Source organism: Salvelinus alpinus, chromosome 5, assembly GCF_045679555.1.
Source record: "Salvelinus alpinus chromosome 5, SLU_Salpinus.1, whole genome shotgun sequence".
NCBI lineage: Eukaryota > Metazoa > Chordata > Actinopteri > Salmoniformes > Salmonidae > Salvelinus > Salvelinus alpinus.
In genome coordinates, this window is record NC_092090.1 from 18,723,779 (window position 1) to 18,743,989 (window position 20,211).

Here is a 20,211-nt window from a genome sequence, read left to right on the forward strand (position 1 = left end):
ATTACTGTCCCAGTATGATCCATACAGTAATGAGATTACTGTCCCATAATGATCAATAAAGTAATGAGATTACTGTCCCAGTATGATCCATACAGTAATGAGATCACTGTCCCAGTATGATCCATACAGTAATGAGATTACTGTCCCAGTATGATCCATACAGTAATGAGATTACTGTCCCATAATGATCAATAAAGTAATGAGATTACTGTCCCAGTATGATCCATACAGTAATGAGATCACTGTCCCAGTATGATCCATACAGTAATGAGATCACTGTCCCATAATGATCCATACAGTAATGAGATCACTTTTCCAGTATGATCCATACAGTAATGAGATCACTGTCCCAGTATGATCCATACAGTAATGAGATTACTGTCCCAGTATGATCCATACAGTAATGAGATTACTGTCCCAGTATGATCCATACAGTAATGAGATTACTGTCCCAGTATGATCCATACAGTAATGAGATTACTGTCCCATAATGATCCATACAGTAATGAGATTACTGTCCCAGTATGATCCATACAGTAATGAGATTACTGTCCCAGTATGATCCATACAGTAATGAGATTACTGTCCCAGTATGATCCATACAGTAATGAGATTACTGTCCCAGTATGATCCATACAGTAATGAGATCACTGTCCCAGTATGATCCATACAGTAATGAGATTACTGTCCCAGTATGATCCATACAGTATGAGATTACTGTCCCAGTATGATCCATACAGTAATGAGATTACTGTCCCAGTATGATCCATACAGTAATGAGATTACTGTCCCAGTATGATCCATACAGTAATGAGATTACTGTCCCAGTATGATCCATACAGTAATGAGATCACTGTCCCATAATGATCCATACAGTAATGAGATCACTGTCCCAGTATGATCCATACAGTAATGAGATTACTGTCCCAGTATGATCCATACAGTAATGAGATTACTGTCCCAGTATGATCCATACAGTAATGAGATCACTGTCCCAGTATGATCCATACAGTAATGAGATTACTGTCCCAGTATGATCCATACAGTAATGAGATTACTGTCCCATAATGATCCATACAGTAATGAGATTACTGTCCCATAATGATCCATACAGTAATGAGATTACTGTCCCAGTATGATCCATACAGTAATGAGATTACTGTCCCAGTATGATCCATACAGTAATGAGATTACTGTCCCAGTATGATCCATACAGTAATGAGATCACTGTCCCATAATGATCCATACAGTAATGAGATCACTGTCCCAGTATGATCCATACAGTAATGAGATTACTGTCCCAGTATGATCCATACAGTAATGAGATCACTGTCCCAGTATGATCCATACAGTAATGAGATTACTGTCCCAGTATGATCCATACAGTAATGAGATTACTGTCCCATAATGATCCATACAGTAATGAGATTACTGTCCCATAATGATCCATACAGTAATGAGATTACTGTCCCAGTATGATCCATACAGTAATGAGATTACTGTCCCATAATGATCCATACAGTAATGAGATTACTGTCCCAGTATGATCCATACAGTAATGAGATCACTGTCCCATAACGATCCATACAGTAATGAGATTACTGTCCCAGTATAATCCATACAGTAATGAGATTACTGTCCCATAATGATCCATACAGTAATGAGATTACTGTCCCAGTATGATCCATACAGTAATGAGATTACTGTCCCATAATGATCAATAAAGTAATGAGATTACTGTCCCATAATGATCAATAAAGTAATGAGATTACTGTCCCATAATGATCAATAAAGTAATGAGATTACTGTCCCATAATGATCCATACAGTAATGAGATCACTGTCCCATAACGATCCATACAGTAATGAGATTACTGTCCCATAATGATCAATAAAGTAATGAGATTACTGTCCCATAATGATCAATAAAGTAATGAGATTACTGTCCCATAATGATCAATAAAGTAATGAGATTACTGTCCCATAATGATCCATACAGTAATGAGATTACTGTCCCAGTATGATCCATACAGTAATGAGATTACTGTAATCTACGTAAATAAGTGATGTGTCAGTAGAACAGAGGTAATAAAGAAACATGGAATCAGTAGTTGAATTGGTTCTGTATTGAAGGGAGTATTTCATAGTGCTAATGGAGAGGCAGGAGACAGAAAGGCAGAACTAGGCCACTTGTCTCCTGACACTGTGCCTGGCAGGCTGGGATCCACTCCAAAACAACAAGCACAGTACACCCACTCTAGAATATCAACAAACTGTCACACAACTAGAGTACCACTCAGAGAACACACACACATTCACACACACAGTCTTTATATCACACCTGTATCTAACATCAACAACTACAGCATCAAATTAAACTCACACACACACAGTACAGGACCAAGTCAAAGCCACAGACATTCACAGTGTAGAGGTGTTGCTGTCTTTGTGTCAAGGCAGTGGGACTTCAGGGGTGTTGAACCATGAGGGGCTGTAGGACTGATCAACAACATACCATGATGCAGCCTTACACATCTCTTACTCACACACACACACACACACGTAAATATACACACACACACAGTGACATGTAAATATACACACACACTGACATGTAAATACACACACGTAAATATACACACACACGTAAATTAATGTAAACATGTTGCTGTCCCACACCAGGAGCATATGACACATTAGATGGTTACAGTCACACCAAAACAATCTCTGGAACAAATGTCACACATTATGCAGCACATATCTGCATTAGGCTAGAAAAACAATGGACTCTACATGGCAAGAGCTCTCATTTAGTGTGTGTGTGTGTGTGTGTGTGTGTGTGTGTGTGTGTGTGTGTGTGTGTGTGTGTGTGACAATATTTGTGCGTGCAAGGGTATGAAGGTGTGCATTTGTGTGTGCGTGTGCATGCGTGTATTTTCGAGACAGGTCTGTCTCTCTCCGTTCCACTCACCCCCTCCAGCCGAGGACTAGCTGCACTACACTCCACACAGCAGGCTTGCTGGATCAGCTCCCGGGCCCTGCTGCTCTCCCCTTCCCCGTACGCTGCCTGGATGTTCTCCAGGGTTGGAGACGGACCCAGAGAGGAGGCTCCACCGCTGCCCATCGCAGACGCCTTGGCTCCCATGTCCTCCACTGCCAAAGAACCTGGGGAGAGGAGGACAGAGGAAGAGAACAGAATAGAAGAGAACAGAGGAGAAGACAGAGAACAGAGGAGAAGACAGAAGAGAGGAGAAGACAGAAGAGAGGAGACAGAAGAGAGGAGCAGACAGAGAAGAGAGGAGCAGACAGAGAAGAGAGGAGAAACGGAACATACTTCCATTAGATCAGACCAGCTGTAGTCTAACACAGGAACAGAGTATTGGGGGAGTAGGCGTGCGCAGAGCACCGGTGGCAAGTAAGAAATAGGTCACCCTGCTAAAGAATGCAGTCTCTCTCTCTCCAGGAGCAGGCTCTAAAGACTATGTGGTTACCAGAGGGTGTGAGACACAGGGAGGCAGGCAGGAGGTTCCATCAGGACCGAAAACATAGTCTACCTACTCTCTGGATACTGGACTAGTGTTGGAGCTTGGAGCAAACACACACACACACACACACACACACACACACACACACACACACACACACACACACACACACACACACACACACACACACACACACACACACACACACACACACACACACACACACACACACACACACACACACACACACACCCAATAAGAAGCTCTCGTTTTCATTCCAAAACGTCAGTTTGCACTAATGAATAAACCCCAGGTGTATCATCCTCTGGAAAGCGTGAACTGGGTCTCAATACAGGTCAGTATTACGTCACTTCAGTGGTTTCAGTGTGGTAATAATGTCTGTCATCAAGCAGAGCTTTTATTACGTCACTTCAGTGGTTTCAGTGTGGTAATAATGTCTGTCGTCAAGCAGAGCTTTTATTACGTCACTCCAGTGGTTTCAGTGTGGTAATAATGTCTGTCGTCAAGCAGAGCTTTTATTACGTCACTCCAGTGGTTTCAGTGTGGTAATAATGTCTGTCGTCAAGCAGAGCTTTTATTACGTCACTCCAGTGGTTTCAGTGTGGTAATAATGTCTGTCGTCAAGCAGAGCTTTTATTACGTCACTCCAGTGGTTTCAGTGTGGTAATAATGTCTGTCGTCAAGCAGAGCTTTTATTACGTCACTCCAGTGGTTTCAGTGTGGTAATAATGTCTGTCGTCAAGCAGAGCTTTTATTACGTCACTCCAGTGGTTTCAGTGTGGTAATAATGTCTGTCGTCAAGCAGAGCTTTTATTACGTCACTCCAGTGGTTTCAGTGTGGTAATAATGTCTGTCGTCAAGCAGAGCTTTTATTACGTCACTCCAGTGGTTTCAGTGTGGTAATAATGTCTGTCGTCAAGCAGAGCTTTTATTACGTCACTCCAGTGGTTTCAGTGTGGTAATAATGTCTGTCGTCAAGCAGAGCTTTTATTACGTCACTCCAGTGGTTTCAGTGTGGTAATAATGTCTGTCGTCAAGCAGAGCTTTTATTACGTCACTCCAGTGGTTTCAGTGTGGTAATAATGTCTGTCGTCAAGCAGAGCTTTAGAACGGTGCTAAATCCTACCTGGATGCTCACAAGCCCTGATTGAACATCAGTTGACTATGCTGGTCTTCATACACACAGTGGGTCAGTTCATGGGGTGAACAATCCACATAGAAAAGCAATGGGCAATTTAAACATGTCCATTCATCCTCTGCACTGAAATTGAATCAATCCCAGCCCTGGTATCTAGAGACATCTCCAGGATATATAGTATCTAGTTGACCTGAGTTAGTGACCTTAAAGGACTAGGCATGGATTGTGTTAATTAGGCACCAACAAGAAGAAAACAGACTGAAACAGGGAGGGACTACTTGGACTTGTCCAATAAGAAACACTCATGGTGTGTCCTAATATACACAACCCTGGATTGGTTTGAATCCACTTACAACACAACAGAGAAGTACTCATCAAGTCTGATGATGGCTCCTTATTCTACCACTGGATGAAACTGTTCCCCAATATACCTATTCCCCATCTCTCTTCTCTCTTCTCCAGAACCTGTGAGGCGGACACGCCCAATCCTTTCTTTAGGCTTTGCATTGACAATATCACTTGTCAATATGGGGTCTTCTGTATGTATGCATGTACAGTGGGGAGAACAAGTATTTGATACACTGCCGATTTTGCAGGTTTTCCTACTTACAAAGCATGTAGAGGTCTGTCATTTTTATCATAGGTACACTTCAACTGTGAGAGACGGAATCTAAAACAAAAATCCAGAAAATCACATTGTATGATTTTTAAGTAATTAATTTGCATTTTATTGCATGACATAAGTATTTGATCACCTACCAACCAGTAAGAATTCCGGCTCTCACAGACCTGTTAGTTTTTCTTTAAGAAGCCCTCCTGTTCTCCACTCATTACCTGTATTAACTGCACATGTTTGAACTCGTTACCTGTATAAAAGACACCTGTCCACACACTCAATCAAACAGACTCCAACCTCTCCACAATGGCCAAGACCAGAGAGCTGTGTAAGGACATCAGGGATGAAATTGTAGACCTGCACAAGGCTGGGATGGGCTACAGGATAATAGGCAAGCAGCTTGGTGAGAAGGCAACAGCTGTTGGTGCAATTATAAAAAAATGGAAGAAGTTCAAGATGATGGTCAATCACCCTCGGTCTGGGGCTCCATGCAAGATCTCACCTCGTGGGGAATCAATGATCATGAGGAAGGTGAGGGATCAGCCCAGAACTACACGGCAGGACCTGGTCAATGACCTGAAGAGAGCTGGGACCACAGTCTCAAAGAAAACCATTAGTAACACACTACGCCGCCATGGATTAAAATCCTGCAGCGCACGCAAGGTCCCCCTGCTCAAGCCAGCGCATGTCCAGGTTCATCTGAAGTTTGCCAATGACCATCTGGATGATCCAGAGGAGGAATGGGAGAAGGTCATGTGGTTTGATGTGACAAAAATAGAGCTTTTTGGTCTAAACTCCACTCGCCGTGTTTGGAGGAAGAAGAAGGATGAGTACAACCCCAAGAACACCATCCCAACCGTGAGGCATGGAGGTGGAAACATCATTCTTTGGGGATGCTTTTCTGCAAAGGGCACAGGGCGGCTGCACTGTATTGAGGGGAGGATGGATGGGGCCATGTATCGCGAGATCTTGGCCAACAACCTCCTTCCCTCAGTAAGAGCATTGAGATGGGTCGTGGCTGGGTCTTCCAGCATGACAACGACACGAAGCACACAGCCATGGCAACTAAGGAGTGGCTCCGTAAGAAGCATCTCAAGGTCCTGGAGTGGCCTAGCCAGTCTCCAGACCTGAACCCAATAGAAAATCTTTGGAGGGAGCTGAAAGTCCGTATTGCCCAGCGACAGCCCCGAAACCTGAAGGATCTGGAGAAGATCTGTAGGGAGGAGTGGGCCAAAATCCCTGCTGCAGTGTGTGCAAACCTAGTCAAGAACTACAGGAAACGTATGATCTCTGTAATTGCAAACAAAGGTTTCTGTACCAAATATTAAGTTCTGCTTTTCTGATGTATCAAATACTTATGTCATGCAATAAAATGCTAATTAATTACTTAAAAATCATACAATGTGATTTTCTGGATTTTTGTTTTAGATTCCGTCTCTCACAGTTGAAGTGTACCTATGATAAAAATTACAGACCTCTACATGCTTTGTAAGTAGGAAAACCTGCAAAATCGGCAGTGTATCAAATACTTGTTCTCCCCACTGTATGTATGTATGTATGTATGTATGTATGTATGTATGTATGTATGTATGTATGTATGTATGTATGTATGTATGTATGTATGTACAGTATGTATGTGTGTGTGTGTGTGTGTGTGTGTGTGTGTGTGTGTGTGTGTGTGTGTGTGTGTGTGTGTGTGTGTGTGTGTGTGTGTGTGTGTGTGTGTGTGTGTGTGTGTGTGTGTGTGTGTGTGTGTGTGTGTGTGTGTGTATGTGTGTGTGTGTGTGTGTGTGTGTGTGTATGTATGTATGCATGTATGGGCTTCTGAGGTTATCTTGAGAAGATAAATTCCTGTATGTGATCTAAGAGACACTCTAAGAGAGACTCAGAGACTGTAGCCATGTCTTTCCCTGCAAACCTGTGTCCCTGTAACCATGCGAGTCCCTGTAGCCATGTCTTTCCCTGTAACCATGCAAGTCCCTGAAACCACGCGGGTCACTGTAACCACGCGGGTCAATGCAGCCCTGAGCATCTCTGCAGCCCTGAGCATCTCTGCAGCGCTGAGCATCTCTGCTGCTACTGCTATATGTATGTATAATTAATATGGTGAGAGTCTGACTGGGCTATAAAGGCTATATGAGAAAGATGGTGATAGTCTGACTGGACTATAAAGGCTGTATGAGAAAGATGGTGAGAGTCTGACTGGGCTATAAAGGCTGTATGAGAAAGATGGTGAGAGTCTGACTGGGCTATAAAGGCTATATGAGAAAGATGGTGAGAGTCTGACTGGGCTATAAAGGCTATATGAGAAAGATGGTGAGAGTCTGACTGGGCTATAAAGGCTGTATGAGAAAGATGGTGAGAGTCTGACTGGGCTATAAAGGCTGTATGAGAAAGACGGTGAGAGTCTGACTGGGCTATAAAGGCTGTATGAGAAAGACGGTGAGAGTCTGACTGGGCTATAAAGGCTGTATGAGAAAGACGGTGAGAGTCTGACTGGGCTATAAAGGCTGTATGAGAAAGCCAGAGGGACTGTAACCATTAGACCTGCCTGCACCCCCATGCGTCACTACCAGCCTCCTGGCCAGTCTGTGTGTGAAGAGACCTTGAAGGTCAAAGCAGAGCACAGACCAGGACACACCACAACAAGCAGAGTCCTCCCCCTCCTAAATCTGTTCCTCTGATAGACAGAACAACAAGGAAGAGTCCTCCCCCTCCGTCCATCTGATAGACAGGACAACAAGGAAGTCCTCCCCCTCCTAAATCTGTCCATCTGATAGACAGGACAACAAGGAAGAGTCCTCCCCCTCCTAAATCTGTCCATCTGATAGACAGAACAACAAGAGTCCTCCCCCTCCTAAATCTGTCCATCTGATAGACAGAACAACAAGAGTCCTCCCCCTCCTAAATCTGTCCCTCTGATAGACAGGACAACAAGAGTCCTCCCCCCCTCCTAAATCTGTCCATCTGATAGACAGAACAACAAGAGTCCTCCCCCTCCTAAATCTGTCCATCTGATAGACAGAACAACAAGAGTCCTCCCCCTCCTAAATCTGTCCCTCTGATAGACAGAACATTTACATTTACATTTTAGTCATTTAGCAGACGCTCTTATCCAGAGCGACTTACAGTAGAGTGCATAAATTTTATTACATTTTTACATACTGAGACAAGGATATCCCTACCGGCCAAACCCTCCCTACCGGCCAAACCCTCCCTAACCCGGACGACGCTATGCCAATTGTGCGTCGCCCCACGGATCTCCCGGTTGCGGCCGGCTGCGACAGAGCCTGGGCGCGAACCCAGCCCAGCCTGGGCGCGAACCCAGAGACTCTGGTGGCGCAGCTAGCACTGCGATGCAGTGCCCTAGACCACTGCGCCACCCGGGAGAACAACAAGGAAGAGTCCTCCCCCTCCTAAATCTGTCCATCTGATAGACAGGACAACAAGGAAGAGTCCTCCCCCTCCTAAATCTGTCCATCTGATAGACAGGACAACAAGGAAGAGTCCTCCCCCTCCTAAATCTGTCCATCTGATAGACAGGACAACAAGGAAGAGTCCTCCCCCTCCTAAATCTGTCCATCTGATAGACAGAACAACAAGGAAGAGTCCTCCCCCTCCTAAATCTGTCCATCTGATAGACAGGACAACAAGGAAGAGTCCTCCCCCTCCTAAATCTGTCCATCTGATAGACAGAACAACAAGGAAGAGTCCTCCCCCTCCTAAATCTGTCCATCTGATAGACAGAACAACAAGGAAGAGTCCTCCCCCTCCTAAATCTGTCCCTCTGATAGACAGGACAACAAGGAAGAGTCCTCCCCCTCCTAAATCTGTCCATCTGATAGACAGAACAACAAGGAAGAGTCCTCCCCCTCCTAAATCTGTCCATCTGATAGACAGGACAACAAGGAAGAGTCCTCCCCCTCCTAAATCTGTCCATCTGAAGACAGGACAACGAGGAAGAGTCCTCCCCCTCCTAAATCTGTCCATCTGAAGACAGGACAACAAGGAAGAGTCCTCCCCCTCCTAAATCTGTCCATCTGATAGACAGGACAACAAGAGTCCTCCCCCCCTCCTAAATCTGTCCATCTGAAGACAGGACAACAAGAGTCCTCCCCCTCCTAAATCTGTCCATCTGATAGACAGGACAACAAGAGTCCTCCCCCCCTCCTAAATCTGTCCATCTGAAGACAGGACAACAAGAGTCCTCCCCCTCCTAAATCTGTCCATCTGATAGACAGGACAACAAGAGTCCTCCCCCCTCCTAAATCTGTCCATCTGATAGACAGGACAACAAGGAAGAGTCCTCCCCCTCCTAAATCTGTCCATCTGAAGACAGAACAACAAGAGTCCTCCCCCTCCTAAATCTGTCCATCTGATAGACAGAACAACAAGAGTCCTCCCCCTCCTAAATCTGTCCATCTGATAGACAGAACAACAAGAGTCCTCCCCTCCTAAATCTGTCCCTCTGATAGACAGAACAACAAGAGTCCTCCCCCTCCTAAATCTGTCCATCTGATAGACAGGACAACAAGGAAGAGTCCTCTCCCTCCTAAATCTGTCCATCTGATAGACAGAACAACAAGAGTCCTCCCCCCCTCCTAAATCTGTCCCTCTGATAGACAGAACAACAAGAGTCCTCCCCCTCCTAAATCTGTCCATCTGATAGACAGAACAACAAGAGTCCTCCCCTCCTAAATCTGTCCCTCTGATAGACAGAACAACAAGAGTCCTCCCCCTCCTAAATCTGTCCCTCTGATAGACAGGACAACAAGAGTCCTCCCCCCCTCCTAAATCTGTCCATCTGAAGACAGGACAACAAGAGTCCTCCCCCTCCTAAATCTGTCCATCTGATAGACAGGACAACAAGAGTCCTCCCCCCTCCTAAATCTGTCCATCTGATAGACAGGACAACAAGAGTCCTCCCCCCCTCCTAAATCTGTTCATCTGATAGACAGAACAACAAGAGTCCTCCCCCTCCTAAATCTGTCCATCTGATAGACAGAACAACAAGAGTCCTCCCCCTCCTAAATCTGTCCCTCTGATAGACAGAACAACCAGGAAGAGTCCTCCCCCTCCTAAATCTGTCCCTCTGATAGACAGAACAACAAGGAAGAGTCCTCCCCCTCCTAAATCTGTCCCTCTGATAGACAGAACAACAAGAGTCCTCCCCCTCCTAAATCTGTCCATCTGATAGACAGGACAACAAGGAAGAGTCCTCCCCCTCCTAAATCTGTCCCTCTGATAGACAGAACAACAAGAGTCCTCCCCCTCCTAAATCTGTCCATCTGAAGACAGGACAACAAGAGTCCTCCCCCTCCTAAATCTGTCCCTCTGATAGACAGAACAACAAGAGTCCTCCCCCTCCTAAATCTGTCCATCTGATAGACAGAACAACAAGAGTCCTCCTCCTCCTAAATCTGTCCATCTGATAGACAGAACAACAAGAGTCCTCCCCCTCCTAAATCTGTCCCTCTGATAGACAGAACAACAAGAGTCCTCCTCCTCCTAAATCTGTCCCTCTGATAGACAGAACAACAAGAGTCCTCCTCCTCCTAAATCTGTCCCTCTGATAGACAGAACAACAAGAGTCCTCCCCCTCCTAAATCTGTCCATCTGATAGACAGAACAACAAGAGTCCTCCCCCTCCTAAATCTGTCCCTCTGATAGACAGAACAACAAGAGTCCTCCCCCTCCTAAATCTGTCCCTCTGATAGACAGGACAACAAGAGTCCTCCCCCTCCTAAATCTGTCCATCTGATAGACAGGACAACAAGAGTCCTCCCCCTCCTAAATCTGTCCATCTGATAGACAGGACAACAAGAGTCCTCCCCCTCCTAAATCTGTCCATCTGATAGACAGGACAACAAGAGTCCTCCCCCTCCTAAATCTGTCCATCTGATAGACAGGACAACAAGAGTCCTCCCCCTCCTAAATCTGTCCCTCTGATAGACAGGACAACAAGGAAGAGTCCTCCCCCTCCTAAATCTGTCCCTCTGATAGACAGAACAACAAGAGTCCTCCCCCTCCTAAATCTGTCCCTCTGATAGACAGAACAACAAGAGTCCTCCCCCTCCTAAATCTGTCCATCTGATAGACAGAACAACAAGAGTCCTCCCCCTCCTAAATCTGTCCATCTGATAGACAGAACAACAAGAGTCCTCCCCCTCCTAAATCTGTCCATCTGATAGACAGAACAACAAGAGTCCTCCCCCCTCCTAAATCTGTCCATCTGATAGACAGAACAACAAGAGTCCTCCTCCTCCTAAATCTGTCCATCTGATAGACAGAACAACAAGGAAGAGTCCCCCCCTCCTAAATCTGTCCATCTGATAGACAGAACAACAAGGAAGAGTCCCCCCCTCCTAAATCTGTCCATCTGATAGACAGAACAACAAGGAAGAGTCCCCCCCTCCTAAATCTGTCCATCTGATAGACAGGACAACAAGAGTCCTCCCCCTCCTAAATCTGTCCATCTGATAGACAGGACAACAAGAGTCCTCCCCCTCCTAAATCTGTCCCTCTGATAGACAGAACAACAAGAGTCCTCCCCCTCCTAAATCTGTCCATCTGATAGACAGAACAACAAGAGTCCTCCCCCTCCTAAATCTGTCGCTCTGATAGACAGAACAACAAGAGTCCTCCCCCTCCTAAATCTGTCCATCTGATAGACAGAACAACAAGAGTCCTCCCCCTCCTAAATCTGTCCCGCTGATAGACAGAACAACAAGAGTCCTCCCCCTCCTAAATCTGTCCATCTGATAGACAGAACAACAAGAGTCCTCCCCCTCCTAAATCTGTCCATCTGATAGACAGGACAACAAGAGTCCTCCCCCTCCTAAATCTGTCCCTCTGATAGACAGAACAACAAGAGTCCTCCCCCTCCTAAATCTGTCCATCTGATAGACAGGACAACAAGGAAGAGTCCTCTCCCTCCTAAATCTGTCCATCTGATAGACAGGACAACAAGGAAGAGTCCTCCCCCTCCTAAATCTGTCCATCTGATAGACAGGACAACAAGAGTCCTCCCCCCCTCCTAAATCTGTCCATCTGAAGACAGGACAACAAGAGTCCTCCCCCCTCCTAAATCTGTCCATCTGAAGACAGGACAACAAGAGTCCTCCCCCTCCTAAATCTGTCCCTCTGATAGACAGGACAACAAGAGTCCTCCCCCTCCTAAATCTGTCCATCTGATAGACAGAACAACAAGAGTCCTCCCCCTCCTAAATCTGTCCATCTGATAGACAGGACAACAAGAGTCCTCCCCCTCCTAAATCTGTCCCTCTGATAGACAGAACAACAAGAGTCCTCCCCCTCCTAAATCTGTCCATCTGATAGACAGGACAACAAGGAAGAGTCCTCTCCCTCCTAAATCTGTCCATCTGATAGACAGGACAACAAGGAAGAGTCCTCCCCCTCCTAAATCTGTCCATCTGATAGACAGGACAACAAGAGTCCTCCCCCCTCCTAAATCTGTCCATCTGAAGACAGGACAACAAGAGTCCTCCCCCTCCTAAATCTGTCCATCTGATAGACAGGACAACAAGAGTCCTCCCCCTCCTAAATCTGTCCATCTGATAGACAGAACAACAAGAGTCCTCCCCCCTCCTAAATCTGTCCATCTGATAGACAGAACAACAAGAGTCCTCCCCCTCCTAAATCTGTCCATCTGATAGACAGAACAACAAGAGTCCTCCCCCTCCTAAATCTGTCCATCTGATAGACAGAACAACAAGAGTCCTCCCCCTCCTAAATCTGTCCCTCTGATAGACAGAACAACAAGAGTCCTCCCCCTCCTAAATCTGTCCCTCTGATAGACAGAACAACAAGAGTCCTCCCCCTCCTAAATCTGTCCCTCTGATAGACAGAACAACAAGAGTCCTCCCCCTCCTAAATCTGTCCATCTGATAGACAGGACAACAAGGAAGAGTCCTCCCCCTCCTAAATCTGTCCATCTGAAGACAGGACAACAAGAGTCCTCCCCCTCCTAAATCTGTCTCTCTGATAGACAGAACAACAAGAGTCCTCCCCCTCCTAAATCTGTCCATCTGATAGACAGAACAACAAGAGTCCTCCCCCTCCTAAATCTGTCCCTCTGATAGACAGAACAACAAGAGTCCTCCCCCTCCTAAATCTGTCCATCTGATAGACAGAACAACAAGAGTCCTCCCCCTCCTAAATCTGTCCCTCTGATAGACAGAACAACAAGAGTCCTCCCCCTCCTAAATCTGTCCCTCTGATAGACAGGACAACAAGAGTCCTCCCCCTCCTAAATCTGTCCATCTGATAGACAGGACAACAAGAGTCCTCCCCCTCCTAAATCTGTCCATCTGATAGACAGGACAACAAGAGTCCTCCCCCTCCTAAATCTGTCGCTCTGATAGACAGAACAACAAGAGTCCTCCCCCTCCTAAATCTGTCCATCTGATAGACAGAACAACAAGAGTCCTCCCCCTCCTAAATCTGTCCCTCTGATAGACAGAACAACAAGAGTCCTCCCCCTCCTAAATCTGTCCATCTGATAGACAGAACAACAAGAGTCCTCCCCCTCCTAAATCTGTCCATCTGATAGACAGGACAACAAGAGTCCTCCCCCTCCTAAATCTGTCCCTCTGATAGACAGAACAACAAGAGTCCTCCCCCTCCTAAATCTGTCCATCTGATAGACAGGACAACAAGGAAGAGTCCTCTCCCTCCTAAATCTGTCCATCTGATAGACAGGACAACAAGGAAGAGTCCTCCCCCTCCTAAATCTGTCCATCTGATAGACAGGACAACAAGAGTCCTCCCCCCCTCCTAAATCTGTCCATCTGAAGACAGGACAACAAGAGTCCTCCCCCCCTCCTAAATCTGTCCATCTGAAGACAGGACAACAAGAGTCCTCCCCCTCCTAAATCTGTCCCTCTGATAGACAGGACAACAAGAGTCCTCCCCCTCCTAAATCTGTCCATCTGATAGACAGAACAACAAGAGTCCTCCCCCTCCTAAATCTGTCCATCTGATAGACAGGACAACAAGAGTCCTCCCCCTCCTAAATCTGTCCCTCTGATAGACAGAACAACAAGAGTCCTCCCCCTCCTAAATCTGTCCATCTGATAGACAGGACAACAAGGAAGAGTCCTCTCCCTCCTAAATCTGTCCATCTGATAGACAGGACAACAAGGAAGAGTCCTCCCCCTCCTAAATCTGTCCATCTGATAGACAGGACAACAAGAGTCCTCCCCCCCTCCTAAATCTGTCCATCTGAAGACAGGACAACAAGAGTCCTCCCCCTCCTAAATCTGTCCATCTGATAGACAGGACAACAAGAGTCCTCCCCCTCCTAAATCTGTCCATCTGATAGACAGAACAACAAGAGTCCTCCCCCCCTCCTAAATCTGTCCATCTGATAGACAGAACAACAAGAGTCCTCCCCCTCCTAAATCTGTCCATCTGATAGACAGAACAACAAGAGTCCTCCCCCTCCTAAATCTGTCCATCTGATAGACAGAACAACAAGAGTCCTCCCCCTCCTAAATCTGTCCCTCTGATAGACAGAACAACAAGAGTCCTCCCCCTCCTAAATCTGTCCCTCTGATAGACAGAACAACAAGAGTCCTCCCCCTCCTAAATCTGTCCCTCTGATAGACAGAACAACAAGAGTCCTCCCCCTCCTAAATCTGTCCATCTGATAGACAGGACAACAAGGAAGAGTCCTCCCCCTCCTAAATCTGTCCATCTGAAGACAGGACAACAAGAGTCCTCCCCCTCCTAAATCTGTCTCTCTGATAGACAGAACAACAAGAGTCCTCCCCCTCCTAAATCTGTCCATCTGATAGACAGAACAACAAGAGTCCTCCCCCTCCTAAATCTGTCCCTCTGATAGACAGAACAACAAGAGTCCTCCCCCTCCTAAATCTGTCCATCTGATAGACAGAACAACAAGAGTCCTCCCCCTCCTAAATCTGTCCCTCTGATAGACAGAACAACAAGAGTCCTCCCCCTCCTAAATCTGTCCCTCTGATAGACAGGACAACAAGAGTCCTCCCCCTCCTAAATCTGTCCATCTGATAGACAGGACAACAAGAGTCCTCCCCCTCCTAAATCTGTCCATCTGATAGACAGGACAACAAGAGTCCTCCCCCTCCTAAATCTGTCCCTCTGATAGACAGAACAACAAGAGTCCTCCCCCTCCTAAATCTGTCCCTCTGATAGACAGGACAACAAGAGTCCTCCCCCTCCTAAATCTGTCCATCTGATAGACAGAACAACAAGAGTCCTCCTCCTCCTAAATCTGTCCATCTGATAGACAGAACAACAAGGAAGAGTCCCCCCCTCCTAAATCTGTCCATCTGATAGACAGAACAACAAGGAAGAGTCCCCCCCTCCTAAATCTGTCCATCTGATAGACAGGACAACAAGAGTCCTCCCCCTCCTAAATCTGTCCCTCTGATAGACAGAACAACAAGAGTCCTCCCCCTCCTAAATCTGTCCCTCTGATAGACAGGACAACAAGAGTCCTCCCCCTCCTAAATCTGTCCATCTGATAGACAGAACAACAAGAGTCCTCCCCCTCCTAAATCTGTCGCTCTGATAGACAGAACAACAAGAGTCCTCCCCCTCCTAAATCTGTCCATCTGATAGACAGAACAACAAGAGTCCTCCCCCTCCTAAATCTGTCCATCTGATAGACAGAACAACAAGAGTCCTCCCCCTCCTAAATCTGTCCATCTGATAGACAGGACAACAAGAGTCCTCCCCCTCCTAAATCTGTCCCTCTGATAGACAGAACAACAAGAGTCCTCCCCCTCCTAAATCTGTCCATCTGATAGACAGGACAACAAGGAAGAGTCCTCTCCCTCCTAAATCTGTCCATCTGATAGACAGAACAACAAGGAAGAGTCCTCCCCCTCCTAAATCTGTCCATCACCAACAGTAAACACAAGAGTAGCTAGCGTTCCTAACCACCTCCTCCAGCTAAATGTGTTATCAGTGTGGGGAAGTGGAAGTGTCCCATAATATCACATCACGATGTGCAGAATGTTTTTCCTGATAGGTAAAGATGTAGGCCTATGACGTCACAGATACAGATATATTATTGTCTGTGTATGACACAATCTGACCCTTATAGGAACGTATAGGTAGACTTGCAAAATGATGGAAGCTTTTCTAAAACTCCCAGGTTTTCCAGAAATGCCTGTTAAGATTCCCAGAATCAGAAGGAATAAGCAGGAAATACCTGTTAAGATTCCCAGAATCAGAAGGGAATAAGCAGGAAATCCCTGTTAAGATTCCCAGAATCAGAAGGGAATAAGCAGGAAATCCCTGTTAAGATTCCCAGAATCAGAAGGGAATAAGCAGGAAATCCCTGTTAAGATTCCCAGAATCAGAAGGAATAAGCAGGAAATCCCTGTTAAGATTCCCAGAATCAGAAGGGAATAAGCAGGAAATCCCTGTTAAGATTCCCAGAATCAGAAGGGAATAAGCAGGAAATCCGGAATCGTCCAACTAGGATTTCTGAAACCCTGGGAGTCTGGGGAACGTGATGTGAATGTTGTAACCCTAGTTAGTAGATTGGGTGTTGGATCAGGCAGCATCTCAGCTCTACTCTTCATTAAGGCTAGAATAACTATTTGGTGAAACTGCCACGGTCCTTTAGGAAACTAACAAAATATAACTAATTACTTCAAACAATGAACACAGTTTTTCCCCCTCTGACATCATAGTGTGACAGAACAGCAGAATATTCTTTGGGATGCTCCTCTCTTTAGTTTCATCAACATAAAGGGACTGGGGCGAAATGTGGCGCTTTTCAACAAATGTGGATTATAGTTTAAGGAAATCTCACTATTACTGCATTGAAGAGGTGTTAAGCAAAGGGACTTCCTGTCTCAATAAAGATTAATTGCATTTGAATAAGTCACCGTGGATGCACAGGGACATACGATACCATCGTCCCCATAGACACTGGGCTGGTCATTGGATCAGTATGTCTCATTACTATAGGGATGCATTGTCTGCAGAGTGACAGTAATCTCAGTAATCTGCTGATTGATTGGCTCATTCTGTGTAGCAGGATCCCTAATCCTGTCATTTCTGTGATTGGACAGGAGGGGAGCCTGCCTGGGCTGCATTCCAAAGACTTTCCTCCACCCTTCTACCCTTGTTCACCCACTGAGGTAGGTAGGTTTAAAGGTATAAACCCCATAAAGTCCATTACATTCATGTCCGTTATTAAGTCAGGGCAGGAGATTATGATGTAGCCTCTCATACATCCCTGTACCACTGTGATGTATTATTAAGATACAGTATTTAACCAGGAAGCCCCATTGAGATAAACCCAGTATTTCTGAAGGGAAACCTGGACCTGTCAGAGTGTAATGTAGAGATGACCATCAATACACAAAGGGCAAAGGTGCCCAATGGCATTGATGATCAATAAAGATCAAGATAATCAACATATGGAGATGTTTCTTTTGAGAGCTACAGTTCCAGCACCATGGAAAGATTTCCATGTCTCAAAAGTATTTTAGAGGACACCTTGATTTTCTATCAAGATACCAAACACTCCCATCAGGCCTTGGAAGTCTTGTTTAAAATGCTGTAGCCGACTCTACATACAATAACCTAGTTCATATGTGATGGGCTCAGCAGCTCCTCCAGAATAGATGACAGACGGTTGTGTTGTTGATATAAGCCTGGAGATACAACAACACCACTTCACACTGGAATACTGATTAAATAGTCAGTGATTTCATCAAGGCAAATCAATCTACCCAACACTGGCTGAACTCTGACACATATCTGACATTTACTGTCATTCTATCCAACAGCATGTACTGCAGTTTAGATCACAGTGGAATAGTGTATGTATACAGGTAGCAGGCTTGGGGTTATTCCTTTACAACTCAGTCAATTCAGGAAGTAAAGTGGAATAGTGTATGTATACAGGTAGCAGGCTTGGGGTTATTCCTTTACAACTCAGTCAATTCAGGAAGTAAAGTGGAATAGTGTATGTATACAGGTAGCAGGCTTGGGGTTATTCCTTTACAACTCAGTCAATTCAGGAAGTAAAGTGGAATAGTGTATGTATACAGGTAGCAGGCTTGGGGTTATTCCTTTACAACTCAGTCAATTCAGGAAGTAAAGTGGAATAGTGTATGTATACAGGTAGCAGGCTTGGGGTTATTCCTTTACAACTCAGTCAATTCAGGAAGTAAAGTGGAATAGTGTATGTATACAGGTAGCAGGCTTGGGGTTGATTCCTTCACAACTCAGTCAATTCAGGAAGTAAAGTGGAATAGTGTATGTATACAGGTAGCAGGCTTGGGGTTGATTCCTTCACAACTCAGTCAATTCAGGAAGTAAAGTGAAATACCAATATGTTACTAAAGTGACGACGTCACAACTCTTGAAAATGACAATAGAAATGAACCCCGACCCTAATATAGGGATCTATATATTTCCCCCAGTGCCAAATATTCAATCAAACAATCAATCAACGGGTCCAAAGTGTTTAGCCACAAAGTGTTTAGCCACAAAGTGTATAGCCACAAAGTATATAGCCACAAAGTATATAGCCACAAAGTATATAGCCACAAAGTGTATAGCCACAAAGTGTATAGCCACAAAGTGTATAGCCACAAAGTATATAGCCACAAAGTATATAGCCACAAAGTATATAGCCACAAAGTATATAGCCACAAAGTATATAGCCACAAAGTGTATAGCCACAAAGTATATAGCCACAAAGTATATAGCCACAAAGTATATAGCCACAAAGTATATAGCCACAAAATGTATAGCCACAAAGTGTATAACCACAAAGTGTATAGCCACAAAGTGTATAGCCACAAAGTATATAGCCACAAAGTGTATAGCCACAAAGTATATAGCCACAAAGTATATAGCCACAAAGTATATAGCCACAAAGTATATAGCCACAAAATGTATAGCCACAAAGTGTATAACCACAAAGTGTATAGCCACAAAGTGTATAGCCACAAAGTGTATAGCCACAAAGTGTATAGCCACAAAGTATATAGCCACAAAGTATATAGCCACAAAGTATATAGCCACAAAGTGTATAGCCACAAAGTATATAGCCACAAAGTATATAGCCACAAAGTATATAGCCACAAAGTATATAGCCACAAAGTGTATAGCCACAAAGTATATAGCCACAAAGTATATAGCCACAAAGTATATAGCCACAAAGTATATAGCCACAAAGTGTATAGCCACAAAGTGTATAGCCACAAAGTATTTAGCCACAAAGTATATAGCCACAAAATGTATAGCCACAAAGTGTATAACCACAAAGTGTATAGCCACAAAGTGTATAGCCACAAAGTGTATAGCCACAAAGTATATAGCCACAAAGTATATAGCCACAAAGTATATAGCCACAAAGTATTTAGCCACAAAGTATGTAGCCACAAAATGTATAGCCACAAAGTGTATAACCACAAAGTGTATAGCCACAAAGTGTATAGCCACAAAGTGTATAACCACAAAGTGTATAGCCACAAAGTGTATAACCACAAAGTGTATAGCCACAAAGTGTATAGCCACAAAGTGTATAGCCACAAAGTATATAGCCACAAAGTGTATAGCCACAAAGTGTATAGCCACAAAGTGTATAACCACAAAGTGTATAGCCACAAAGTGTATAGCCACAAAGTGTATAGCCACAAAGTGTATAGCCACAAAGTGTATAACCACAAAGTGTATAGCCACAAAGTGTATAGCCACAAAGTGTATAGCCACAAAGTATATAGCCACAAAGTGTATAGCCACAAAGTGTATAACCACAGTGTATAGCCACAAAGTATATAACCACAAAGTATATAGCCACAAAGTGTATAGCCACAAAGTGTATAGCCACAAAGTGTATAGCCACAAAGTGTATAACCACAAAGTGTATAGCCACAAAGTGTATAGCCACAAAGTGTATAGCCACAAAGTGTATAG

At 44.8% G+C, this 20,211-nt stretch overlaps 1 protein-coding gene and 1 long non-coding RNA gene across 6 annotated transcripts in view; one reads left to right on the forward strand and one right to left on the reverse strand.

Moving 5' to 3' along the window:
• The window catches only part of lrrk1 (leucine-rich repeat kinase 1), a 146,219-nt gene that overhangs the window by 115,038 nt on the left and 10,970 nt on the right, over window positions 1-20,211 (reverse strand). For 3 of the 5 annotated variants that reach the window (XM_071400831.1, XM_071400830.1, XM_071400833.1), the window contains one exon: window positions 2,971-3,164. In XM_071400831.1, the coding sequence (XP_071256932.1) occupies window positions 2,971-3,164 (194 nt within the window). Of the gene's footprint in view, window positions 1-2,970; window positions 3,355-20,211 lie in introns of those variants that run through there. The other 2 variants (XM_071400829.1, XM_071400828.1) reach the window with 1 other exon arrangement.
• The window catches only part of LOC139575649 (uncharacterized), a 38,095-nt gene continuing 21,481 nt past the window's right edge, over window positions 3,598-20,211 (forward strand). Inside the window, exons 1-2 of the long non-coding RNA XR_011674986.1 lie at window positions 3,598-3,839; window positions 17,349-17,417. This is a non-coding gene — a long non-coding RNA (uncharacterized lncRNA). The remainder of the gene's footprint in view (window positions 3,840-17,348; window positions 17,418-20,211) is intronic.